This window comes from Panthera leo, chromosome D4, assembly GCF_018350215.1.
Source record: "Panthera leo isolate Ple1 chromosome D4, P.leo_Ple1_pat1.1, whole genome shotgun sequence".
Lineage (NCBI taxonomy): Eukaryota > Metazoa > Chordata > Mammalia > Carnivora > Felidae > Panthera > Panthera leo.
The window spans coordinates 71996845-72024809 of record NC_056691.1 but is presented as its reverse complement, the minus strand read 5'-3'; the positions used below and the strand labels follow the sequence as shown (position 1 = coordinate 72024809).

The following is a 27965-nucleotide window of genomic DNA, read 5'->3' as shown; positions in this document are numbered from 1 at the left end:
GGTAAGGGACTGGGCAGGACATCTGCTCTCAAGCATAGAAAGGAATTCACCAAACCTTCCCTTCCTAGACCCTAGCCAAAAATTAAGACCAAGCTGAGCACCAACTCTCCACCACCCAGCACTCCCCACTACAAGCTCTTACTATTATCTATATTTTCCAGTGGATATTAAGATAAAATAAAGGCAGGGGTGCCTGGGTGGCTCAGTTGGTTAAGCGTATGACTTCGGCTTAGGTCATGATCTCACAGTTCATGGGTTCGAGACCTGTGTTGGGCTCTGTGCTGACAGCTTAGAGCCTGGAGTCTGCCTCAGATCCTGTGTCTCCCTCTCTCTCTCTCAGAAATAAATAAACATTAAAAAAAAAAACATAAACTAAAGGCAGAATAACAGTCCCCTTACCCCCAGGGGGACAGTTAGCATTACAAAGCCTTTGTAAGTCCCAGGAATGATTCTCTTTGGGCATCACCTTTTATTTTTTTGGAGAGAGAGAGTGAGCATAAGCAGGGGAGAGGGGCAGAGGGAGAGGGAGAGAGAATCTCAAACAGACTTCACGCTCAGAGAGAGTCCTACGTGGGGCCTGATCCTACGACCGTGGGGTCATGACCTGAGCCGAAATCAAGAGTTGGATGTTTAACCAACTGAGCCACCTAGGTGCCTCTGGGCATCAGTTTTTAAAGGGGCACGGATTCAAGTCTCAGGGGCCAGGCAAGAAATGTAATGAGTGTAGGTGAAGAAGACCCTAGTCTTCAGAGCAAGAGAAAACCCATGGGACTGAGGCCATTTGGAAGATTCTTGCCCTCCAAAACATGAAACCCAATGGCCAGATCTTCTGGGGTGTTTTTTTGTTTTTTTGTTTTTTTTTTTTAATAGAAGACAGAAATCCAGATTATAATATGAAAGCTCTGAATTGTTCAATGTTGACAATACCTCTCTGGAACTTCTATTATAGAAATCAAATGAAACACATCTGAAAGCTGTCCCTTTGCCACTCTGCCTTGCAACATCTCAGCGATACCAAAACTGAATCAGAGTCCTTGGAACTCCTTCCCCAAACATGTTACATCCTTCCACAGAGATAGTAATACCTTTAGGATACTGTGTTTACCAAACTCTAAAGTAGCTTTGAATTTGCATGAACTACTGACTTTGGGAGAGGTGGGAGTGGAGGGGTAAGAAAAGACACAGAGGGGCCTCTGGGTGGCTCAGTTGGTTAGGTGTCCAACTCTTGATTTTGGCTTGGGTCATGATCTCACAGTTCGTGGGATCGAGTCCCGCACTGGGTTCTGCGCTGACAGTGCAGAGTCTGCTTGGGATTCTCTCTCTGTCCCTCCCCTGCGCGCGCGCTCTCTCTCTCTCTCTCTCTCTCTCTGTCTCAAAATAAATAAATAAACATTAAAAAAAAAAGACACAGAAGTGGTGGGGAGGGAGAAGACGAAAGCATTAAGGGGAAGGCCACCACTGTGTTCTGAGCCTGACTATATTATTGATACCTTATCTCATTTAATCCTCCCAGTCTGTGGGGCAGATACTTCCCTGTTTTCCAGAGGAGAAACCTTTCCTGAGGTCAAACTCAGGGCCAGAACTTTTGCTCTTTCCAGTATATTCTGTAGAATTGACTGGAGGGACATTTGGGCCAATGGCCTCAGGAGAGCTAACGCAGGCAAGCCATTGCTGTGTGTCTCACGGGACTCACTCAGTGTTGAGGTGCTAAAGCACACACCGACCACAGCATCCAGGGCCGAAGGGATGGAAAGAACCCGGGGATTACCCACAATCCCTGCTGAAGCCTTGCCCCGCACACAAGCATTCCTCCCACGTATCTATCAGGCACTTGCTTTTTGCCCAGCACTGTTCTTGGAAGACCGAGACAATGTAGAAGCAGCTGAGGACCTGATTTCTCCCTGCAGAGAGCTTTCATTCTAATAAAGGAGAACCAGGGCCACCAGAGGACATTGGGTTGAAGATGCGAAAAGCAACCTGTTGCCAAGTGCGAGGTGAGGTGGTCAGGTTTGCCCTCCCATGAAGACAGAATTGGACAAAGGTTACTCAGAGGTGGGGAGGCCCTGTGGGTAGGCCTGTTGACGTCTTCTCCGGGAAAGAGGCCTAGAAGAAGGAGCCATTGGCCTGAGCTACTCATTCAGTCCCATTGAAAGTACACGTCTGGAATACTATTCAGTAAGTAAAAGGAACAAAATATATACATGCTACAACATGGATGAACCTCAAAAAAATTATGCTAACTGAAAGAAGCCAGCCACAAAAGGTCACATATGGAATGATTCCATCCATGTAAAATGGCCAGAAGGGCCAATCCAGAGAGACAGAAAGTAGATTAGCGGTTGCCTTGGGTTGGGGGTAGAAATGGGGATTAACTGGGGGTGCCTCAGTCCATTGGGCATCCGACTATTGATTTGGGCTCAGGTCACGATCTCGCGGTTCATGAGATCGAGCCCTGCATTGGGCTCTGCTAGCTTGGAGCCTACTTGGGATTCTCTTTCTCCCTCTCTCTCTCTCTGCCTCCCCCCAAAATAAATAAATAAACATTTTTTTAAAAAGGGAATGAGGATTAACTGTAAATGGGGATGAGAGACTTTAGTGGGTGAGAGGAATGTTTAACACTGGGTTGTGGTTCTAGTTACACAACTTAGTAAAGTTACTAGTGAATTTTATGGTATCTAACCTTGTTTACACACACACACACACACACACATACACACACACAGGCCTTGAGGAAGCCAGAGCACAGCACCTTTTAATACAAGGCCAAAGAGGAAATTAGCTCAAGCACAGATAGGATCTGTTTCCCCAAGCTGCTACTTTCTCATCGAACCTGGTTGGACAGTTGGACAGTTCATAGCCTCAAAGGAAGGTGGATTTGGGTACACTCTACATGATCACAGGTAGGACTTGTACAAAGGAGGCAGCCCCAGCCTCAGCCGGGCTGGTAAGAATAGCCCTCTCCATAAACATGTCATACCAGAGCCTTTCCTGGACGTGCAAACCCACTGTTGGCTATGCTTTTAATCAAGAAAGGGTTGATATCTTACTGTTTTCACAACAATGGCTCAGTGGAGAAGCCAAGGGTGACTTTGGGAATAAAAGAGTTAAATCTTTCCTTGGAAGAGGGCAATAAGGAACCCAAAGCATGGGTGGTAGCAGTAGAGGCGATGAAATAGGACCTGGATGATTTTAGCCTCCATTCACTCACTAGCTAGCTGTGTGACCTTATGTCACATGAAGTGAATTTTCTCTTAACCCCTCAGAGTTCCGGGTTACTCCTCTGTACAACAGTGGTTGAAATCAAGCATGTAAAGCACTTAGCATAATGCCTCATAGACAAGTGCTCCATTCATGTACTTTATTCATTCAACTAATATTTTGGGGGCATGTACTATGTATCAGGCATTGAAGAGACATCAGCAAATGTGGAAACAAATATAATTTCATTGTGATGGGTGTTTTGGAAAAAGTAAAACAGTAATGGAATAGCGTGATGGGGATGGGGTGGGTGATTTTGTAGCAAAGTCAGAGAAGAGAAGGCCTTTCTGAGAAGATGACACTAGAGCAAAATCCTAAATAATGAGAAGAAGCCAACTATGCAAGGATTTGGGAGGAACATTCCAGACAGAGAACAGCAAGTACAAAGCCCTAAAATGAGAATGAGTTTGGTTGGAGCCACGGCTAGGGTAAGGTGAACACAATGTTCACTCTCAGGGTCGAGCAAGTATAGGATCAGAGCCCAGAGTTATTTATTTTAATTTTTTTGATATTTATTCATTTTTGGGAGAGACAGAGGCAGAGTGTGAGTTGGGGAGGGGCAGAGAGCAAGGGAAACAGAATCTGAAGCAGGCTTCAGGCTCTGAGCTGTCAGCACAGAGCCCAATGCAGGGCTCGAACTCATGGACCCAAGATCATGACCTGAGCCGAAGTTGGACACATAACTGACTTAGCCATCCATGCACCCCAAAACCCTTTGTTATTTAAAATATTTTGGTTTTGTTTTGGTTGTTTTATTGAAGTATAACTAACACAGTGTTATATTAGTTTCAGGTGTATGATATAGTGATTCAGCCATTCTCTACATTACCCAGTGCTCATCATGATAAGTGTATCTTCCCTCTAGTAACAGTTCTCTGTATTTAAGAGTCTGGTTTTTTCTTCATCTCTTTTCTCTTTATTTATTTGTTTAGTTTCTTAAATTCCACCTATGAGTGAAATCATATGGTATTTGTCTTTCTCTAAAAGTTTGCTCTTTTGTTCATCATGGACTTTTTTGCATCAATGCAGTTACACGTTTATTGTGACAACTATGTTTTGGGACACCCCTTAAATTTTGCACCAAAGCGAGTGCCTCACTTACCTCCCCATAGTCCTGGCCCTGTGCGCAGAAAAGAAGTGGAATAAAATGGTAGCTGCTGTTGACTTTCCTGCTGGGGATACTTTCTGTAAAAGTTGGGACTGGCCTCTGAGCCGCTGATTCTGTGATTCCATGATTTGAGCACAAGGTCAGGATTACTGCCAAAACAATCTAATGATAAATATTTCTCAATTTTCCTTTTTTTTTTTTGAAAAATTAAAACCCAGTTTATACTCAGAGGTGTTTGGCAGATTATGCTGAGACTCCTTGAGATCCCAAGTCTACCAGTGTCCCCTCTCCCTCCTCCTCTGGGGCCATGTGTGTTAAGGGGATGCACCAGAGTCTCTCCCAAATCACTCCAGGTTGGAGGAGAATTCTGGGACTGCGGGCTGTGGGGCCCTTCCAGTCAGTTCCTCCAAGGCCTGGCACCATACTGATATTCCTATTCTTCTCCGGCCCCTGCGTGCCCTCCCTATTCTGGACAGTCCCTTCGAGATTAAGAAAATGTGTATAAATGGCAAAGCCCTAACAAAGTCTCATCTGCTAGCTCTTGCAAGGCCTCAGGCCTCTCTGATCCCTTGGAAGAAAACCCTTCCGCTCTCTGTTCTGCCAACCCCCGCCCCCCCTCAGGAGGACCAGCCTGGGGTGTTCGTGAACTCATGGCCCCCACAGGTAGCTTTGCTTTTTCACGTTTACAGAGGCTTCTGTGAGAGATTTAGGCCACATCTTGTTTTTGCCTCTGACCCCATTTATTTTCCCTTTCATAGGGATTGGAGAGAAGCAGTTTACTTCCTTCCTGGTTTGTAGCAATTTTTAGGGCTCCTAGCAGCCTTTATGCAAATAGGTGTCCAGTGACCTAGTGAGACGTCTTATCCTGTTTCCTTCCTTCCTTTCTCTCATTCAACAAATACATTTTTCGATTGCCTATGTGCATGTCCCTGTGCTGGGGACACAAGAATAAATCAGACAGATATGGCCCCTCTCATACTCAGCTCTCAGTCTAGTTGGGGAGACAGAAGAAGCAATTGCAATCTGGTTGCCATGATGAAGAAGTATGGTAAATGGGTATGGTAAATTGGGTATGGTAAATGTTCACAGATGGGAGGGGAAAGAAATCTAGTCCCCCAGTCTTTTAAAATATGGCAATGAAGTTCAGAGAAGGGAAAAGTAGCGTCCTCAGTCACATGATCTAAAAGCTCTGGGCTTCTTCTCATTTCCTGACTCATGCCCTTTCTACTTCTTAATAAATATCTCTCTTGAGGCCCAGAAAATCTCTAAAGGCAGGTGTGTGACATAAAAGCAAAGGGATTTGCTGGAAAGCGTTGGGCTGTGGGCAGTCTGAGGAAGCACGGTGGCTAACACGGAAGGTGAGGACACTGCCCCTGGGGTGACCTGGCTGCAGGGGGGAGCCTCCACCTGGCTGGGACCTTGAGGAGCCTTCTTAATTTTTCTTTGTGTGTTTCCTGTGCCAACTGTCCTTTTATGTGTAGTGCTTAGTCTGCACAGCATTGGTTTTCTAGCAGTTCCTCCAATTTCATGTGGAGACCAGAAGTCTGTGATGGGCACTGAAAGCAAACAGTGTGTCCACATAGAGCAGTCAAAGAATTCCTTAAACCCATCAATCAGGGGCACCTGGGTGGCTCAGTCGGTTAAGCTGCCAACTTCGGCTCAGGCAATGATCTCACGGTTAGTGAGTTCGAGCCCCGAGTTGGGCTCTGTGCTGACAGCTCAGAGCCTGGAGCCTGCTTCTGCGCGTCTGTGTGTGTGTGTGTGTGTGTGTGTGTGTGTGTGTGTGTGTGTGCGCGCGCCCCGCCCCTGCTCGCTCTGTCTCTCGAAAAAATGAATAAACATTTAAAAAATTGAAAAAAATAAAGCAACCATCCATCAAACCATTCCCATTTGCGACTCGCCCTCCCCTCCCAAGGGCACTTTTCATGGGTTTCCAGAAAGACCGGAGATGGTTTGTGATTTCTGCCTCAGTGACACATTTCTGTGGGTTTAATACAGACCTGCACCACCAGCACTGTGGATACGTAAATGAGTGAATCTAGCAGCTGCTTCTGCTCAATCTTATCTTTAGTGGTCTAATCTTAAACTGCTTCTCTCCCCACAAAGCAGTTGTTAACAGGTCTTTCAGCAGGAGCTCAGGCAGTTAGGCCTAGAAAAAGATCCTGACTAGGAAAGGATAAAGGGTTTTCTTCTCCCTGACCCAGAAGATGGTCAGGCCTGACGAGGGAAAGAGGCCAAGAAATGTCCTCTCCACAGGCAAGGTTACTTAAAGTTTCCCAGAACCTTTCTGGCCTAGAATAATCTTCTTCCTTCCTTAAATTGTTTAGTTCTTGGTGAAAGCTGAGAGCAGGTGGCTGGCTGCTTGGAAACCAGGAAGAAGATCTGGAAATAAAGGCAGAACTTTTTGACTTTAGAAAGACTTTTGGTTTCCTCACTATCTCAGGCTCTGTGGGACGGTCTGGTGATTTCTTGGTGCTGCTTTTAACTGACTCAGTCCCGCAATTAAATGGGACATCTGGCAATTAAATGGGACCACTTCCTTTGCTGGGTTTGGGGGTACCATCCAAATAGACGTAGAAGGTCAGAGTTCAGGTGCGCTGTACAGATTCTTCTGTGACACCAGGGAAAAGTAAAAATTCCATTCTGTTATGATAGCTGAAGCAATTAACATTCCCCAGGGAAAAAATCTAAATGCAAAGTGTACCTGCCAACTAGGATCCCCTAAGGGGAGGAATGCAGGAATAGCGAGCGAAATCTCTTAATAAACAGCTGATGTGAAATTTGTTCCTAGGAAATTAACCTTTAATATATCATTTTGGTAAAATAATGCCCTGTAAAGTAGTAGTTATTTATCCTGACTGCACGCTAGAATCATCTGGGAGAAGTCTTTGAAAAATGCTGATGTCTGGGCCCCATTCCAGAGATGATGACTTAAATGGACAGGGCAGGGCCCTGGACAGCAGGAGGTTTTGTTTTGTTTTTTAAGTTTATTCATTTTTGAGAAAAAGAGACAGAGCATGAGCAGGAGAGGGGCAGACACAGAATCCGAAGCAGGCTCCAGGCTCTGAGCTGTCATCACAGAGCCCGATGCAGGGCTCAAACTCACGAACTGCGAGATCCTGACCTAAGCTGAAGTTAGATGCCTGACCGACTGAGCCACCCAGGCACCGCTGGACAGCAGGAGTTTTCAAGGCTCTCCACCCGAGTCTGCTATGCAGCCAGGGCTGACAACACTGTCCGAAGTGGACTTTATCCATCTGATTCCCAGCCCGGGTGGATAACCTAATTAAGAAAAAGCACCATGCGTGGCACTAAATTAAACGAGCTCACTAGATGAAATAGCCTATACTTTCCCCACTGATTCTACATCCTTATTATCTATTAATATTATCCCAGTATAATTGGGACTTCTCTGAAGTCTCCAATCTAGTTCATTGATCTACCTCTTTCTGCATCAGTATCACATGGTTACAATTACAGTAGAGTTATTCCTAATTTAGCAACTTTCCTTGATTACAAAAGTAACAGAGGTGAAATGTTCTCCAGAAGTAGCCATTTTTTAACAAATAAATTAACTAATACTTAGTGAGCAGTTGCTGTTGGTCAACTGCTCTTCCACGTAGCAACTGGTTTCATCTTTACAGCCCTGAATTAGGTACCATTATTAGCCCCATTTGGTGACAAAGGAAACTGAGTCATGGAGAGATTAAATATCTTGCCAGAGGTTACCCAGTTCATAAATGGGAGAGCTGGGATCCAACCATGCAATATGACTACAAAACTCTTACCAGACCAGTCAATCTGTGTCTTTCTCTGTACCTCTGTTTGTTTCTATATCTATATAATATATAATTTTATTATGTACTTATAATTATATTAAAATTAAGTAAGTTTATATATAATATAAATTTATATAAATATAATATTTATCATATATCATATGATGTGTATGTATAATGTATACTTTTATTTTTTTATATTTATTTTTTAATATGAAATTTATTGTCAAATTGGTTTCCATTAATGTATATTTTTAAAGGAAATTTTTGCATACTATTTTTGGAGTTAAATTTCTCCCCCTCACCACCACCACCAACCTAAACAGTGTATCTTGGGCAGTTAGTGTATAGAGACCTATTTCTGATCTGATTGGTGCGGGGCATGTTAGTAATCACATGCTTTGGCTCTTAGAGTGAGATTAACTGGATTCAAGTACCAACTCCATCACTTCCTAGCTCTGTGATCTTGGGAGTATTAACCCTCCCTAAATAAGATTCTTCAATGAAAAAAATAGATACAGGGGTGCCTGGGTGGCTCAGTTAAGTGTCTGACTTCAGCTCAGGTCATGATCTCATGGTTTGTGGGATCTGTGCTGACAGCTCAGGCTGGAGCCTGCTTCAGATTCTTTGTCTCCCTGTTTCTCTGGCCCTCCCCTGCTCATGATCTGTCCCTCTCTCTCTTTCAAAAATAAAATAAACATTAAAAATATTAAGGTAGATAGATAGGTATGTAGCAAAAACCACTGCTTAAGTGGGACTCCTGCATGCCCTGTAAATGTATCTGGGCAGTTAGTAGTTCAGAGGAAATTGGGTTTGATAACACCCAGAAGCTCATAGGCCATGTGACTTCTCTCAGACCTCTGCATTTGGGAGCAAGAAAAGGGAATTACTTTGTCGACTTCTTTCAAAACATTTTACAAAATATAGAATTTATACCTTGTAAATCACAACATAAAATAAGTACAGGGTATGGGTCCACATTTTACTAGATTTTAGCCCTACGATTTTTAAAACAGAAGAAAGCATTGCCCGTGAAAAAAAAATAAAAATAAGAGGAAATAAATAAAATGATGATGCTATTACATCTCATAATCTAATATTTAAGTATTAAGTGTTTACAGCACATTTAGAAGTTGGGTAACCATGAGCAAGATTCTTAGTTTTCCCATGCCTCAGTTTCCTTTTCTATAAAATGGGGATAATAATGACACCTAGCTCATGCAGTTGTTGTAAAGATGGAATGAGAGAGTGCTTGGCACCGGTAGGTACTTACTAAATATTAGTTCTAAGAATTAAAGGAGATGAATCTGGGTTAGCCAGGGTCTAGTACTTGGAAAGAAAAGGAAAGAAAAGGAAAGAAAAGGAAAGAAAAGAAAAGAAAAGAAAAGAAAAGAAAAGAAAAGAAAAGAAAAAAGAGAAGATAGGTATTCTGTGTTGATATCAGAGTCTCATTCTTATTTAGCCAACTGTCCTAGAATTTCATCTGTTTCATGCAGATTTTTAAACTTTTAGACTGGCTTTAATTTTTCTGGCTCTATAAATTTCCTCTATCATTATTAATTTTATAAGTCAGTATCCTGTCTCTTTCTCAGCGAGACTTCCTGTTTTTGAGAATCACTGCTATAGTAAGGCTCTTCCTTCGGATGTGCTGAGAAAAAAATATGTTGCTAAGTCCTGCTTTTAAAATGTTCAATCATGTATTTATTAAATCTTCTATGCTGGTAGTTAATTTTTAAAATCGGTGTGATCTAACAGTTTCTGAGTAAGTGTCAAACTTCTTCCAAAAGTGGTGGTTTTATCTGTTTCTTCCCTAGTTTTGTCAGTTATGGCTTTATATATTTTAAGGCTAAGTAGTCAGATATATACGTGCTCATAATCATGTTTTTTGGGGTCTACTATACTTGTACAACTATATGACATCATTATTTTTCCCATAGGCTTTTTTTTTTGGAGGGGAGGGGAATGAAGAGTTTGAAATCTATTTTACCTAAAATTAAGCTGCCACTCCAGCTTCTTTTAGCTCTTATTATCTGATGTGTTTCTCCTTGTTACCTTATCATATGCCTTTTATTTTATCTTATATCTTTTTAAGTTTATTTATTTATTTTGAGAGAGAGGGAGAGAGAGAGAGCGCGAACGGGAGAGGGCCAGAAAGAGAATCCCAAGCAGGCTTTCGAACCCATGAACTGTGAGATCATGACCTGAGCTGAAACCAAGAGTCAGATGCTTAACCGACTCATGAACTGTGAGATCATGACCTGAGCTGAAACCAAGAGTCAGATGCTTAACCGACTGAGCCACCCATGCTCCCCGCCTTTTATTTGATTTTTAAGTAGGCTCCATGCCCAACACGGGGCTTGAACTCACAACCCTGAAATTTAGAGTCATATGCTCTTCCAACTGAGCCAGCCAGGTTGCCCCTACATTATGCCTTTTAAAATTCTCCATGTCTTCTCCCCAAGTATCTTAGCACAATTTCATATCCCTGTGACCCAACCCTTTTCTCCCAGTACGTTGGTATTCTCTAGTTTTAATGACACATTTTGTTTTTTAAGTTTTGCCATTATTTATTTAGGTGGCAGTGAAATTAAAGTTACTTACTTACCTTATTTCTCACATGACATTGCTTCTTCCTCATAACATCTATTATTCTTTTCTAATACCCTCCTGTGTTTCTGAGCATATCTGTAATCTTAACTTGATATTTATTTTGGTGGTCCTTTAACTCTGCTTCCTCTGGTGTTGGCTCTTTTATAGTGTTTGTGTTCCTCAGATGTCTCATTGTTTTCTTCTTGTGAGCTCATATTCCCTTGTGCCTGATGGCCACTGTCTTTGGGGAGAGATGAAAACGTGAGCACTGTCATCTTCTCCAGATGAGTGGGATGGGGGAGCCCCTGGTGGGCTTAACCACTTCACATTAGTGCACCCCCCAAGGACCCCAGGCAATCCCACTCTTTAGGCAATCTCTAAACCACTTTATCCAGGCACAGATCTTTTGCAGGGTGGTATCCTAGTAATTTCCTAGTCACAGATGGCGGGAGAAGCAAGGTAATGATCAGGGGCCAGTCATGGCCTCATCTTGTCATTATCAGAAGATGCTGTGGAGAACAGAAGCACCCTCTCCGATCAACCTTCTGTGGGTATTGCCATCCTCCACCCAAGGAGGGCAATATGGGGGAGAGGAAATGGCAGGGGGAGAGTGTGTTCCTTTAGCCATTCCCTTACCCTATGGCTCCTAACACTATAATGGGAAGCCCCAGGGTGCAGACACAAGAGCCCTAACTCTGGAGCCAGGCTGCCTGGGTTTAAATCCTGGCTCGGCCCTTACTGGCTATGTGATATTAGGCACACTACTTAGCTTCACCCTGCCTCAGTCCGCTTATCTGTAAAATGGGGATAACAATCCCCACCTCACAGAACTGTTCAGGGGATTAAATCAGATAGTATATATATCCAAGACTTAGAAGAGTGGCAAATAACAAACACTGTGTATTACTTTTATTACTATTAGGCTTCCAAAGTCTATTTCCCCCCCTCACCAAGACCCAAGCACTTTGTGTCTCTTCAAGAGTTTCTTGCAGTCTTATGTTAGGTTCTGGAATTTATTGACATCCCTCTCACATTTCTGTTTGCACCTTCAGGGGAGAGAACTAGCAGCCCTTGCTCAGCTTGTTATCTTGATCAGAATCTGAATCTCTAATTATCCATGAATAACTTCTTTTGAAAGATAAGGATATTATACATGTATCTGACCTCCCTCCCTACCACACTGGCTAGTCCAGGTTCCTGTTTATCATCATAAAGGTATTTTTATATCATGTAGCTTTTTTCAGTAAAAATTTTGTTTTGTTAAATCAACTCTATTGAAGTACATTTGCATACAATTAAAATGCACGCATTTGCAGTTATAGTTTAATGAAATTGGTAAATTGTACATACCATGTCATCACCACCACAGAAAGTACAAGAACATTTCTCTCAACCCAAATAGTTCATTTCTGCTTTCCCGGTCAATCCCCGCTCACCATGGAGAGCCCCAGGCACCACTGATGTGCTTTCTTTCTCTCTATATTAGATTTGTCTTTTCCAGAGTGCCATATGCATATGTATGAGGTCTTTTGTGTCTGGCGCTTTTAGTGGACCATATGTTTTTGAGATCCGTTCCTTTTGTTTCCTGTGTCAATAGTTTGTTCCCTTTTCATACTGAGGAGTATACCATTATATGGCTCTGTCACAATTTATTTATCCGTTCACTTTTGAAAATTTTTTTTAATGTTTATTTTTGAGAGAGAGACAGAGACAGAGACAGAGAGACAGTATGAACGGTGGAGGGGCAGAGCGAGAGGGAGCAGGCTCCAGGCTCTGAGCTGTCAGCACAGAGCCCATGCAGGGCTCGAATTCACAAGCCAAAAGATCATGACCTGAGCCAAAGTCGGACAATCAACCAACTGAGCCACCAGGCGTCCCTCACTTTTTTTTTTTTTTTTTTTTTTTTAAGAGAGAGAGAAAGAATGAGCATGTGCGTGCAAGTTGGGGAGGTAGAGAATAGATCTTAAGCAGGCTACATGTCAAGCCCCATGCAGGGCTTGATCTCATGAACTGTGAGATCATGACCTGAGCAAAAATCAGGCGTTGGATGCTTGAATGACTGAGTCACCCAGGTACCCCTATCCATTCACTTTGGGTGGATATTTGGGTTGTTTCCAATTTGGGGCCAGTATGAATAAAGCTGTTATGAACATTTGTGCACAAGTAATTGTGTGGACATACTTTTCTTCGGGTAAATAACCAGTCATGAAATTGCTACATCATACTGCAAGCATATATTTAACTTTATATGGAACCACCAAACTGTTTTCCAAAGTGGCGTAGCTTTTTATATTCCCGGACTTCTGTATTCTCTCCAAACTGCTGCTATTATTGTCCATTCTGTTGATTTCAGCCATTCTAGTAGGTATGTGCTGGTATGTTATTACAATTGTAACTTGTATTTCCCTAACAACTAATCATGTTGAACATCTTTCCATGCACTTAATTGCCAATCACATATGTCCTTTTGCAAGGTGTTTGTTAAAGCTTTTTGCATATTCTAAAAATTGAGTTGCTTGTCTCATCACTACTGAGCTATAAACATTCTTTATATATTTTGGGTGTATGTACTTTGGCAAATAGACATACTGTGAATTTTGTCTCCCAGACCATTGCTTTCTTAACAGCATCTTTTGAAGAGTAGAGTTTTAAATTTTGGTGAAGTCCAATTTATCTCTCTCTCTCTCTGTTTTTTATGGTCCATGCTTTTTGTGTTTCATGTAAGAAATCTTTGTCTAGGGGGCATCTGGCTGGCTCAGTTGATGGAGAGTGTGACTCTTGATCTTGGCGTTCTGAGTTCGAGCTCCACATTGGGCATATAGATTATTTAAAAATAAAATCTTAGGGGCGCCTGGGTGGCTCAGTCGGTTGGGCGTCCGACTTCGGCTCGGGTCACGATCTTGCGGTCCGGGAGTTCGAGCCCCGCGTCGGGCTCTGTGCTGACAGCTCAGAGCCTGGAGCCTGTTTCAGATTCTGTGTCTCCCTCTCTCTCTGACCCTCCCCCGTTCATGCTCTGTCTCTCCCTATCTCAAAAATAAATAAACGTTAAAAAAAATTAAAAAATAAAAATAAAATCTTAAAAAAAAATCTTTGTCTAGGCAAAGATTGAAAAAAATTTCTCCTACATTTTCTTTTAGAAGATTTATAGTTTTGGCTTTTGCATTTAAGTAAATGATCTATTTTGGTCCATTTTGTGTTAATTTTTGTGTATCGTGAGTCATTAAGTGTTGATGTATATATAGTGTGAGGTAAGGAATTTCAATAGCACAATTTATTGAAAAAGACTATTCTTTCCTTATTTGCTTTACATTGGCACCTTTATCAAAAATTAATTGACTATATTAATTGACTCCTTTACTTCTGGACTCTCTCTTATATTCCATTAGTTTATTTATTGTTTGTTGGTTGGTAATCTTCTGGGAAATGGCATTTCCTTTCAGAAGTTGTTAAAAATCCCATAGCTGTGAGTATAACTTCACTGATCTTGTCCTTCTGGCTGGGGTAACAGTGGCATGAATCTCCATACTTCTGTTTACTTTGGGGAAAGGCAGCTATTTTGGTGCACGTCTGGCTGGGGAGATGCTAGCTAGGGCTAGGGCTAGGTTTTGTTGGTTGGAGAGTCTCCCCGACACCCCACCAGGTCTCCTGTGCTGCATCTTCCCTACAGACCTAACCGGTCCTGAAGTGGAAGCAATGTTAAGTCAACAAGAGGAGCTACTTACCTAGCGTTCTCTGTAAGCTTCTTAATACTTTACAGAGGAACGTGTCCCAAATGTACACAACCCACTCCGACTCTCTGTTGGGTAGTAATGGTGGGGCTCTCAGAAGTTTGTCCCCTACCCATCCCAGCAAGGCTCACCAGTTTGAATGTTAACACTTTGAATTCCCAGCACCACTTTTCAGTTTGGTATGAATTGAATCACAGCCAGCCAATTTTCCTAATATGTATGAGATTGGGGCCCCACTCTATTGGGGGATATTTCTATTTATTTTAATGAGCATAGGCTGGAAGGGAATTTTTATTTTTATTTTTATTTTTTTATTATTATTTTTTTTAATATATGAATTTTATTGTCAAATTGGTTTCCATACAACACCCAGTGCTCATGCCAAAAGGTGCCCTCCTCACTACCCATCCCCCACCCTCCTCTCCCTCCCACCCCCCATCAACCCTCAGTTTGTTCTCAGTTTTTAACAGTCTCTTATGCTTTGGCTCTCTCCCACTCTAACCTCTTTTTTTTTTTTTTTCCCCTCCCCCATGGGTTTCTGTTAAGTTTCTCAGGATCCACATAAGAGTGAAACCATATGGTATCTGTCTTTCTCTGTATGGCTTATTTCACTTAGCATCACACTCTCCAGTTCCATCCATGTTGCTACAAAAGGCCATATTTCATTCTTTCTCATTGCCATGTAGTATTCTATTATGTATATAAACCACAATTTCTTTATCCATTCATCAGTTAATGGACATTTAGGCTCTTTCCATAATTTGGCTGTTGTTGAGAGTGCTGCTATAAACATTGGGGTACAAGTGCCCCTATGCATCAGTACTCCTGTATCCCTTGGGTAAATTCCTAACAGTGCTATTGCTGGGTCATGGGGTAGGTCTATTTTTAATTTTCTGAGGAACCTCCACACTGCTTTCCAGAGCGGCTGCACCAATTTGCATTCCCACCAACAGTGCAAGAGGGTTCCCGTTTCTCCACATCCTCTCCAGCATCTATAGTCTCCTGATTTCTTCATTTTGGCCACTCTGACTGGCGTGAGGTGATATCTGAGTGTGGTTTTGATTTGTATTTTGGAAGGGAATTTTTAAATTTGCATTGAAGTGACCATTTTCCCAGAAGTGTTTATCTGATAGATTTTCAACAAATTACTTCTTTTTTAAAAAAAAACGTTTATTTTTAAGGGAGAGAAAGAGAGATTTAATTCACAAACCACGAGATCATGACCTGAGCTGAAGTCGGACGCTTAACCAACTGAGTCACTCAGGGTCTCTCAACAAGTTATTTCTTAACTTTCTTGTGCAGTTTATTTTAGTTTATTTTATTTTTTTAACATTTATTTATTTTTGAAAGACAGAGAGACAGAGCGTGAGCAGGGGAGGGGCAGAGAGAGAGGGAGACACAGAATCTGAAGCAGGCCCCAGACTCCAAGCTGTCAGCACAGAGCCCGAGGGGTTCGAACTCACAAACTGTGAGATCATGACCTGAGCCAAAGTCGGACGCTTAACCGACTGAGCCACCCAGGTGCCCCTTGTGCAGTTTATTTTTAATGTGGGCTTAGGTCAGCTGAGAGCATCACTTGAATGTGATTTGGGCTTTTTTTTTTTTTTTCTGTTGGCATGATTTCTTTAATCCTTTCCAATTATGTTTGCAGATTCCTGGTGAGTTTATTGACCCCCCAATCATTTTCAGTTTTGAGTTCAAGTTCTAGCTTCCTCTTGGCTTCATTTACATCCCACCTGCTGAAGCCAGTCTCTCTTCTCTACTCCATAACTTGGCTCCTTTCTGTGATGCTTTGCCCCACAACTGCCCCCGCCTCCCAAAACTCCCCACGGGCATTTGTTTTTCGTGTATGGCGGACTTGTTGAAGACTTGAGGTGAAGGGAGAGGCGAGGGCGGGGCACTCCTTACTCCTGAAGATTCTGCCTCCTTTCCTCTTAGAGTCCCTGCAGCTCAATTCCCCTTATTCTACTAGGCATGATAATGACAGTAGTATTAATAGTCATAATACTAGGGGTGCGTGGGTGGCTCAGTCCGTTAAGCTTCTGACTCTTGTTTTCGGCTCAGGTCATGATGTCATGGTTCGTGGGTTCAAGCCTCGTGTCAGGCAGAGCCTACTTGGGATTCTCTGTCTCTCTGCCCGTCTCCTCATCACTCTCTTTCTCTCTCTCAAAATAAATAAATAAACTTAGAAAATATTCATAATAGTAAATGTCACAGGATTTACTGTGTGCCAGGCACTTCTAAAGTGCTGTACATATACCACTAATCATGTAATCTTCACCACAACCGTGTGAAGAAGCTATTATGATTAACCACACTTTACGAAGAGAAAAATGTAATTCTGTCTAATCTGCTCTGCTCAGAAATGGACCATTAGAAAAACTAACAGAGGTTTTGAAATTCTGTTTATTCCTTCCCTCTCCCCACTTGTTTCTGGGAGGTAAATTGAACAATATGGCAATGCATTTCCCCAAAGGTAGGAGTGATGCCAGTTCTTTTGAGAGCAAACACAGATATAGCCAGTGAAGTTTTGGGTAACTACAGAGCTGGGATCACCCTGCTTGCAAGATTTAATATAATCGAAAGTCCCCATTTTATAACTTGTAGAAATCAGTGATCTTCCCCAAGGTTTCGCAACAGTTTGAGGAACCTACTTGCTCATGGTTACCTCTGCTCTGGTTCATGTTTCTGCTGAGTAAGTTTAGATTATGGACCATCCATGAAAACTCATGGAACTAGATATGAACACAGCTGCTGTCCTCTACTCCCTTCCCCCCTTAAACACAGGCTTTTCATTTGAGGAACAGATGATGCTAAGAACCTGGAGAGATGGAGGAGTTTACATCAAAACTATCGTAACAACTCAACTTTAAATATTGGGTGTCCTCTTAAAAGCCCATTTAGCTCCCCCACCCCTGGGGATTTTACTGTATCACTGGCTTCTGTTTTTCTCTTGTTCTTCCTTGTTTCTGTCTTCTCCTCATAGGAGTCTAAAATCATTCCTTTTGTTCTCATAAAGCATTTGAACTCCCTCTTTACACTTCATGACTAGGCTTTGCGACCCGAGAACCAACTTGATATATCTAAGTGGACCATGAAATGTTTTTTTAAACGAAGAGTGCTCCCTCCCTAAGATAAATCTTGGGGTCACTTGTTTTGGTCATCAAAAAAAAGTCTATATAAGACTTTGCCCTGTCTGCTATAGTGAAATGAAGATTTGATAACTTCAGACAAATTTCTCACCCTTAAGTCACGGTATGGGTCCTTTTGCCCTGCTCTTGTGGCCCTACCCAGAGGCAGTAGAGGCTGTCCCTAAGTTTTCTTGTTTAGGGCATATCTGTTATGCTCTAATCAGGTCAGCATTATGATTAGACCTTGTACATGGGGTATAAGTGGGAGGTGAGAGCAGTGGGAACTTTTGTTTATGCAACTTTCAATTTCCTGTATCATAAAGCTAAAATTTTATATATGTTATGTCTAAGAACAGACTATAATGCAACATAATCTGTTTGTGAATATACATTTGTGTTCTGAAAATAGATACAACTGGAAGAGCTATTTTAGTGAGATGGAAAGAAAAGCCTAGAAAAGTTCCGTGTCTGTACACTATTCAGTATATCATATCCACTATGTGTATAAACACTGTCCGGCAAGTTATATAGGTAGGAAAGATTTGGGGAATTTAAAAAATTATATTGGAAAAGTTGGCTAGCCATTTGGAAACAATATAATAAATATACTTCCATAAACGGATGAATATTTATATATGTCTTGAAGTAAGAAAATCTTTCCTAAGGATGACATTAAAGACTAAAATAGGGGCATCTGGGTGGCTCAGTCAGTTAAGCATCTGACTTTGGCTCAGGTCATGGGTTTGAGCCCTGCATCCGGTTCTATGCTGACAGCTCAGAGCCTGGAGCCCACTTCAGATTCTGTGTCTCCCTCTGTCTTTCTGCCCCTTCCCTGCTCATGCTCTGTCTCTCAAAGATAAATAAACATTAAAAAAAAAAAAAAAAGACACTAAGATAGATTTGACTGTTACATCAAATCAGTGCTCAGAGGCCTTAAGGGGCCTGCAAGGGAATGAACTTCACCTCAGGTTGGGAACACTCTACAAAATGAAGGCAGCCCACAGGATGGGCCCTGACAAGGTCAAGTTCCAGAGAAAGAAAGTTGAGACAAAATTCATAAATGCCAACTGCTCAAGACCCCTGTGCACATGTGTGCGTGTACACACACACACACACACACACACACACACACACACACAGACTCAATGAAAGGCTGAACATAGGGCATCAATGTGCATTTTTAAGTACTAGGGGCAGAATATAAAGGGACCTTAAAGACACAAGGAGGGATGCAAAAGAGAAACCACTCACACTACCGAGAGTCAAACAGGAGACTTGGAGAACACATCTTAGGAGGCAGCAGGAACTTTCAGGTAACACATGCCTTGCACTTTCCACAGAAGAGAAAGAGCGAGATAAAAGATGTAGTCATAAATCAACTGAATGAGATAAAGCAAGGAAGCCAGAAGAGCTAAGAAAAGAAAGCAAGGACATAATATCATTTTTCAATGAACACCCATCATAGAAACAGCAAACAGAGCATAATTTATGCAATAACCAACTTAATGTGGGATATGAAGAAAAAGCATAAGAAAATCACGTGAACTTCAGATGAAAACACAAAGTAATAAAAGCAATTAGAAGGAGAAGGAAGAGAGGCAGTGAAGAGCCAGTGTATCTTTTTGACTGATGCTATTGGTTGTGGACCCAAATGGCCATTCCCAACCGCTTCTCTCTCGCCATATATAGGAGATGAGACAGCTAAATACTCAATCTCTCAGCCTCCTCAGAAAGATACACAATCTTCTGACCTGAAAATGTGTTGAAACTACCTTAAGTGAAAAAAGCAAGTTGCATAACTCTGCTGAAAAAGAATTATTATAAGAATTATTACATGTGTGTGTTGCAGGCTGAATTTGTACATCATCCCCTGATTCCTATGTTAAAGCCTTAATGCCCAGTATTTCAGGATGTGACTGTTTTTGGAGGAAAGATCTTTAAAGAGGTAATTAAGGTTTAAATGAGGTCTTTATGGTGGACTTTAATCCAATATTACTAGTGTCTTTATAAGAAAAGGAAATTAGGACACAAACACACATACGTAAGACCATGTGAAGACAGAGGTAGAAGACCGCTATCCTCAAGCCAAGGAGAGAGGCCTCAGGAGAAACTAACACTGCTGACCCCTTGAGCTCAGACTTCCAGCTTCCAGAACTGTGAGAAAATGAATTGCTGTTATTTAAGTCACCTAGTCTGTGGTGCTTCGTTATGGCTGCCCCAGGAAACAAATACAGTGTGCACATGCCATAAAATCAAACCGGAAAAAAATCTATCAAATTCTTGCTGAGGTAATTTCTGAAGAGATGGTTCTATAAGGGATTTTATTTTTATTTATTTTTTTAATGTTTGTTTATGTTTTTGAGACAGAGAGAGAGCATGAACGGGGGAGGGTCAGAGAGAGAGGGAGACACAGAATCCAAAGCAGGCTCCAGGCTTTGAGTGGTCAGCACAGAGCCCAACGCGGGGCTCGAACTCACAGATTGTGAGATCATGACCTGAGCCGAAGTCAGACACTTAACCGACTGAGCCACCCAGGTACCCCTCTATAAAGGATTTTAATTGTACATTTTACTTTGTACACTTTTATTTGAACATATGACACCGAACACAATTTCTTAAGGGAAATAAGGAATTTTTTAAAATTAGGCAGGATAAAAGAAAGAAAAAAAAAAAGCTAAAATGCATAGGAACCATTACATATCTGTGTGTGTCCACAAACTCTCCTCCGAGCTGTCAATAATGCAACTCACACAAGTACAGAGTATTGGTTACAGTTCACCACGTCCATGAGATAAAAAGTTCAGGTCAGTGGTTACGAGGTCCTCACCTAGTGTCGATAGTGTTATCAGTCAAGAATTGACTCATGTTCCTCACAAAGGTAACATTATAAGCATTCTTATAATTCAAACTATGACTTGCTCCATTTTGTCTACCAGCCCTAAGCACCCCAGGAAGTGTAAGCACAGGCAATTTTATGGGGCCAGGATCAAATCCTACTCTTCAATTTGTCACACATCTTCCCGGGCCTGCTTCACTTGTTTACACACCTGTCTGTTCTCTGTGGTATTTAAATTTGCAACCCTGTGTAAACAGAGAGCAGGAATAGAGGTGGGACTTAGGGAGTTAGGCCCTCTTCTTCCTTCCCTCCCTGACCCGTGTTTGAGCAAAACCAACAGAGTGATGCCTATGACCAGCTGTGGAAAACTCAGTACCAACTACCTAATAGTTTGGTCTGGGCACAAGAATTGGGGGTAGGAGATGTGTTTTCCAGGCTGTGGAGAAAGTGTGCTGTGCTTTTTCTCCCCTAACATGTCCTGAACACTTATTCTGTGAGTCAGTTATGTTAAGTATGTGTCATTTATTATTTCATTTAAGCATTACAACAACCTTCTGAGGTAGATTCTATTACAGTCTCCATTTTTATAAATGGGGCAGCTGAACCTGAAAGAAGTTAAGCTGGTCAAATCTCAGCTAGCAGAGGAGGAGGCAGGATTTGACTGTGTGTTTTTTGACTCTAAGGCTGATGTTCTCTTAACCACTTTACCTTGTATAAGAAGGCCATAGGGTACCTGGGTGGCTCAGTCGGTTAAGCATCCACCTCCTGATTTCAGCTCGGGTCATGCTCTCACGGTTTGTGGGTTCGAGCTCCACACTGGGCTTTCTGCTGTCAGCGCAGGGCTGCTTTGGATCCTCTGTCCCCCTTTCTCTCTGCCCTTCCCCTACTCACATGTGCCCTCTCTCTCTCTCAAAAACAAATAAAACATTTTTTTAATGTTTAATGCCCCACAAATAAAACATTTTTAAAAATTACTGAATACCAATATTCTTTTAGTGAATGGCTATTATACATTTTAAAAAGTATGTGGCGGGGCACCTGGGTGGTTCAGTCAGTTGAGCATCTGACTTTGGCTCAAGCCATGATCTCACAATTCCTGGTCATGATCTCATGATTCCTGAGTTTGAGCCCTGTGTCGGGCTCTGTGCTGACAGCTCAGAGCCTGGAGCCTGCTTCAGATTCTGTCTGTCTCTCTCTTTCTCTCTTCCAGCCCCTCCCCACTTATGCTGTCTTTCTCTCTCTCTCTCAAAAATAAACATTAAGTAAATAAATAAATAAGTAAGTAAGTAAGTGGCTTTACTCTTTGCTCACCAAACTTTAAAGATACCCATTGACTATAGCTGAAAGGCCAAATCCTGTTTGCTGACTTGAGAACCCTCTGAGGTCTGACCCCATCTACATTTCTAGTCTTACAGAAATGTATCTCACACTCTTATCTCACACTCTTCACCCACCATGCTGTGCTTGTCCAAGCCAAGCTTCATTCTTCTCCATGGAGACAGACGCCCAGCATTATCACAAGTCTGAACTTTTTGCTCACAGGATAGCCTCCTTGGCCCAAATTGCCACCCTCCCCATCTTCACATTTCTAAATTGTTCTCATTCTTCAAGGCCCAGCTTGGAAGCCCCTCCTCCTTGAACCCTGTCTTCAAATTGGAAGTGACGTGTTGCCCACTTCAGAGCTCTCATTGGAACTTATCAATTCTTTTATTAAAGTGCATGCCACTCCTATCTCACAGCATCGTTATCTGGTAATGTCCCAACTAGACGGGTAAACTACAAGGATTCAAGTCCCATGGAGCATCTTTCATGTCCCACAGCACCTAGGACATATTAATGATTGATGAACTCAGGGTACGAGAGTACAGAGCATGAGTAATAAACTCAGTGAACACTGTTCCAGAGACCCTGGGGCATGAAACATAAGATTGGAACACAGAGATGAAAGAGAACAGAGTTACTCAAGGGAACATTTATGGTGGTATGGAAATCAATTACCTTAGGCTAGAAACTCCACGGAGGGCACATAGGTAAGGATAAAAAGGGAGAAGGAAATAAATACCTTGGTTGTGGGAAAGGATTGCAGCCTGCCCACCAAGCTGAAGGGAAGTATAGGGCAAGATAATGGCAGTACATAAGCTGTCCACCCTTTCCTGAAAATCTCATTCATGTAAGACCCAAATGTGGGGTGACCTGATTGGATGGGGGGGTCACCAAATGTGAGACATTGTAATGGGTGGGGGGCCAGTGGTGTGGGCAGTGAAAGAATTCACCCAAGGCAGAACAAAAGAGAAGTTTATTAAGTACACTGAAAGAGAGAGGAGGCAGGCAGGACAGCAAAGGAGAGACTATCTGCCTTGAGGCAGTGGTGGGGGCCACAGTTATACCATAGAGAGGGGGAGTATAGGAACATATGGAATTTTCCCTTTTTTAGTAATCTTAGGGACTGTGTCTGGTTGTATTGGTCAGTTGGGGCCTATGGCTATGTCGTTTAAAGAGTCTGTGGGCCCTTTTGCTTTGTTCATTTTCCATTGCTCAAGCCTGCTGCCTAAAAGTGGCCTCTACGTCAAATATGTGGCAAAGTTCTTGCTTTGCTTTCCTGATGGTTTCGTGGTGGAGGGAAAGTGGGGGGTAGGGTGGGGAGAGGAATCAGTTAGAGAAGCAAGGGTGGAGAAGCAGTACTGACCAAAAAGTGACGTTAAATTTATGAGAATCACAAGACCATGCACAAGTCGAGTAATTTCCTCAGGGGGATTAGGAAGCAAAGATACACTTTTACTGTATTAAGATAAGGTTTTTATCCTCTGGAAAAAATAACACCCATTCTGACTAGGAAAATGTTGTGTGTCTTGGGATTGGGGTGATGTGAGACTTCTGCTCTCAGGAGCCAGGACACTGAGGTTGTAGGGGAAATTGGTTCCAGGTAGAATGGATGGCCAAGTTTGGAAAGTCATCTGGATGTAGCACTCTAGTGCTATGAAGACACCTTGAGAAAAGAGTTTGTGTGGGTATGTGTTATGTAAAGATAGTGCTGTGTAGCTGGAGAGCTCGCACATCAGATGTGACTACAGGTGAACATACACCATAGAGAGGAAGCATTATCTTCCTTTCTACCTCTGGAGAAAATACTGTCTGGCTATAGTGATAGAGCATGTCTTTTTTTTTTTTTTTAATTTTGTTTAATGTTTATTTTTGAGAGAGAGAGACAGAGACAGAGCATGAGCGGGGGAGGAGCAGAGAAAGAGGGAGACACAGAATCCGAAGCAGGCTCCAGGCTCTGAGCTGTCAGCACAGAACCCAACGCAGGGCTCGAACTCACAAACCATGAGATCATGACCTGAGCCAAAGTCTGATGCTCTACCGACTAAGCCGCCCCAGCGCCCCTAGTGATAGAGCATGTCTTGATAGCCAAAGCACTTTCTTCAGTGGTCAAGGTCCTCTGGATCTCCACATCACCATATTTTGGTGACACTGGTATCTAAGTCACCATCATGGTTTTGGTAATGGATTATAAAAGCACAGAACCACTGACTTAGCAAGTGCAGATCTTCCTTAACTTACAATGAGGTTACGTCCTGATAAGTCTATCTTAAGTTGAAAATACTTTAATTAGCCTAGCCTGCTTTAAATGTGCTCAGGACACTTTAGCCTATGGTTGGGCAAAATCATCTAATAGCAAGCCTATTTAATACTAAAGTGTTGAATATCTCATGTAATTTATTGACTACTGTACTGAGAGTGGGTACAGAATTGTGGTGCATGTGTATCAGTTGTTTGCCCCTGTGAGCACGTGGCTGACTGGGAGCTGTACCCACTACTACCCAGCATCATGAGAGATGATTCTACCGTATGTCACTAGCCTGGAAAAAGATCGAAATTCAAAATTAGAAGTATGGTTTCTACTGAATGTGTATCACTTTTGCACCATCCTACTTGTCAAAACATTGTAAGTTGGGGACTATCTGTACTGGACTTTCTAGCCTTGCTAATGGAAGATGGCAAGAAAGAAGGTTGATATATGAGTTTTCTATGGCTGCTGTAGGATGTTTTACCACAAAGTTGGTACTTTAAAAACACCAAGTTACTGTCTTACAATTCTGGAGGTCCAAATGGGTCTGACAGGGTTAAAATCAAAGAGTGAGGAGGGATTTTTTCCTTCTGGAGGCTCTAAAGGAGAATCCATTTCCTTGCCTTTTCCAGTTTGAGGGGTCACCTGCATTCCTTGCCTCCTGGTCTCTTCCTCCATCTTTAAAGCCAGCAATGCAGCATCTCTAAATCTTTTCTGCCTCTCTCTTCTACATTTAAAAAACTGGGATTACACTGGGATCATCTGGATAATCCAGGATATTCTCCTTATTTTAAGATCTGTTTAGCAAGCTTAATTCCTTGTGCAACCTTAATTCCTCTTTGCCAAAAAATATAACATGTTTACATGTAAGATAACGTCCTTCCTAATCCAAGGATTAGGATGTGGACATCTTGGGAATGGGGAACTTATTCTGCCCATCAGTTAGCAAAGATTATCTGTCATGAAAACATGGAGAAAGGATCCTTTCCTTTATTTTCCTTTTATCATTCTCATCAAGTAGAAAGATCTTTGGATCCAAAAGAGAAGAATAAATATTGGTTGGAAGCAAAGCTCAAGGTAGATGAAGAGGCAGTATGTACTCTGGGTTCCCAAATTGGAATGGGATTCACCCAAGTTACTGAGAATTTAAGAATGGGATTTCTAAAATGTGCTTGGAGAGTTTTAAGGACTTATGGAGAATAGTAAACATGCTAGAAGATTAGAAATGTACTAATTATTTTTGTTTCGAGAGAGAGAGAGAGAGAGAATGAATGGGGGAGGGGCAGAGGGAGAGGGAGAGAGAATCTTAAGCAGTCTCCATGCCCAGCATGGAGCTCCACATGGGGCTCAATCTCACGACTGTAAGATCATGACCTGAGCCAAAATCAAGAGTGGGACACTCAACCAACTGAGCCATCTAGGTGCCCTATACTAATTTTTTTTTAATTTTTTAATGTTTATTTATTTTTTGAGAGAGAGACAGAGTGTGAGTGGGGGAGAGACAGAGAGGGAGGCACAGAATCCAAAGCAGGCTCCAGGCTCTGAACTGTCAGCACAGAGCCTGAGGCGGGGCTCGAACTCACGAACTGTGAGATCATGACCTGAGCTGAAGTCAGATGCTTAACCAACTGAGACACCCAGGCACCCCTAAATTTTTTTAATGTTTATTTATTTTTGAGAGGGAGAGAGACAGTGTGAGCAGGGAAGGGGTAGAGAGAGAGGGAGGCACAGAATCTGAAGCAGGGTCTAGGCTCCAGCTGACAGCACAGAGCCTGATGCAGGGCTCGAACCCACCAACCATGAGATCACAACCTGAGCTGAAGTCACACGCTTAACCAACTGAGCCACCCAGGGACCCCTGTACTAATTTTTTTTTAAAGGAAGAGATAGGATTCCTTAAACTATAGGTGAATGAGTTTAACCTTGCTTCTGGAAATAATTTTGAACGAAACATTTAGGTTCACAACCACTTAAAAGGTCCACTGCAAGTATGAAACACAATGGTTCACTGAGAACAACTTATACCTGACAAATCTTATATCCTTCACTGACATTGTTTCTGCATAGTAGGTCTAGAGAGAAGAAGGGCATTGTGCATCATAGATTCTAAAAACCTCTTGGAGTTTTTCTAAGGCAGAAACCACCTATGATTCATGTGTACATCATCAGTAGTGTGCTGGAGTTGGCTCATGCTAGTTCACAAGAGCTAATTGTGCACATCTCCTCCCAACTCCGTGTTCAGTGACATCACATTGATAGTTTGAAGTCTGCCATTTTGGAAGTACTTATGTCATGGAAATCAGCAAATGCTACAGATCAAAGATTTTTTTTCTGGGAAGTCAGTGTTAAATGTTTTCCAGCACAACATTGCCTGTACTATAGGTATCTACTACAGTATCAAGACACAGCAGGTGCCCAACACTGTTGTCTGAAGGAATAAATCATTTGAACAAGAAACTCAACAAAGTCTCCCATAGTACAGTTGTGGTCAATAAAGAGACATCTTAACTGTATGTTAGTGAAACAAGTATCGAAAGGAAGGAAGGAAGGAAGGAAGGAAGGAAGGAAGGAAGGAAGAGAGGGAGGGAGGAAGGGAGGGAGGGAGGGAGGGAGGGAAAAAAGAAGGAAGGAAAGAAAAAAGAATCTATGTCAGTTAGGGGGAATTTTCTAAGAGTGGGAGAAAGAACTCTGCCCTTTGTCCTGTGAGTCTTGAGTAATCTCTGTACCAACATGAGAGAATGAGTATGTTGCATGATACAAAGATGTCTTCACCATCTGGAATGATGAGCTGTACCCAGCTGGATGAAATTTCATAGGGGCAAGTGTAAGGATTAAATGAGAACTGAAATAATAAAACGAACCATACAAGTTCAGGATGGAATTGGGGTGAGAGAACATAGCTTAGTGGTGTGAAATGTGAAAAGTGGGTCTCATTTCTCCAGACTGGTCAGATGATGACTAAAGCATTGTGCCCAGATCCAGGCAGTACATAGTTGAGCACTGAGTGACTTGAGTGATGAGAGATGCAAAACTTGTCATGTGAGACATGATAGAAGCAATTTGGAGGTTTTCATTGGAGAAGAAAAGACTCAAAGGAATGTGAGGTTGACACTAAATATTTGGATGACTTATACATAGACAGGGCCATCACAATGCCCAACTCCAGGAGGCACCATTTACATTGTGGTCTATGTGAACAGCATCGCCCAGAGATGTGTGGTACAAGTCTGCACAGAGTGCTACTCTTGTACGTGGGTAAGGGGTTACTATTCCAAATAGTCGAAGCCCCTTAGAGCTATATTTCAGCTCAATTTCAGCAAGAACCTCAGGACTCCTAGGAGTATTGTCTCTTGCCTTGATACACTCAAAGTAGAGGCTGGATGGCCACATGTCTTGGAGGTGTAATAGGGGATTCTGGCAACAGAATAACAGAAGGCGGGTCTTATTGGATAACCTTTAACATTTTTTCCAGTTCTGAGACTCACTAATTCCAGAGATGAAAACTACCATTTTTTTTGTGCTAGGCACTGTGTTAGGCACTTTATACAGCTGATTTAATTTAATCTTCAAAAAACACTCTACAGAGTGGGTATTACTATTTTTAATAAATAGATGAAGAAATCGAGACTCAGATTATTTGCCCATGGTCATCCAATTATTAAGTACCTTAGCCAGGGATTAAACCTAGGAGTATATGACTACTTGTTCTTCCTGGAGCCCTGGGGATGAGAAGGAAAGCTAACCATTCCATCCATTCCCAAACTATAAGGTAGCAGGGTGATAAGTGTCGATACCAACATTACAGGGGACTTGGAAGAGGAAGCTCCCTGCAGGGAACATGGTACCATAGCTGTTGGTGCTATGGACTGGGCAGCACGACCATGTCTTGTGGGTAAGATTTCATACCTTGCCAGAGCTGATTTTGCTGGACCAGACTCTTAATTTGCTGCTCCTCCTGTGCTGTCCAC

The 27965-nt window shown here is 42.2% G+C and overlaps 1 protein-coding gene across 8 annotated transcripts in view; it reads left to right on the top strand.

Moving 5' to 3' along the window:
- The window catches only part of SUSD1 (sushi domain containing 1), a 284906-nt gene that overhangs the window by 204352 nt on the left and 52589 nt on the right, over window positions 1–27965 (top strand). For 2 of the 8 annotated variants that reach the window (XM_042913630.1, XM_042913631.1), the window contains exon 16: window positions 22041–22849. The exons of the other annotated variants lie outside the window; for them this stretch is intronic. In XM_042913630.1, the coding sequence (XP_042769564.1) occupies window positions 22041–22204 (164 nt within the window). In that variant the 3' untranslated portion in view covers window positions 22205–22849. Of the gene's footprint in view, window positions 1–22040; window positions 22850–27965 lie in introns of those variants that run through there. 8 annotated transcript variants of the gene reach the window in all.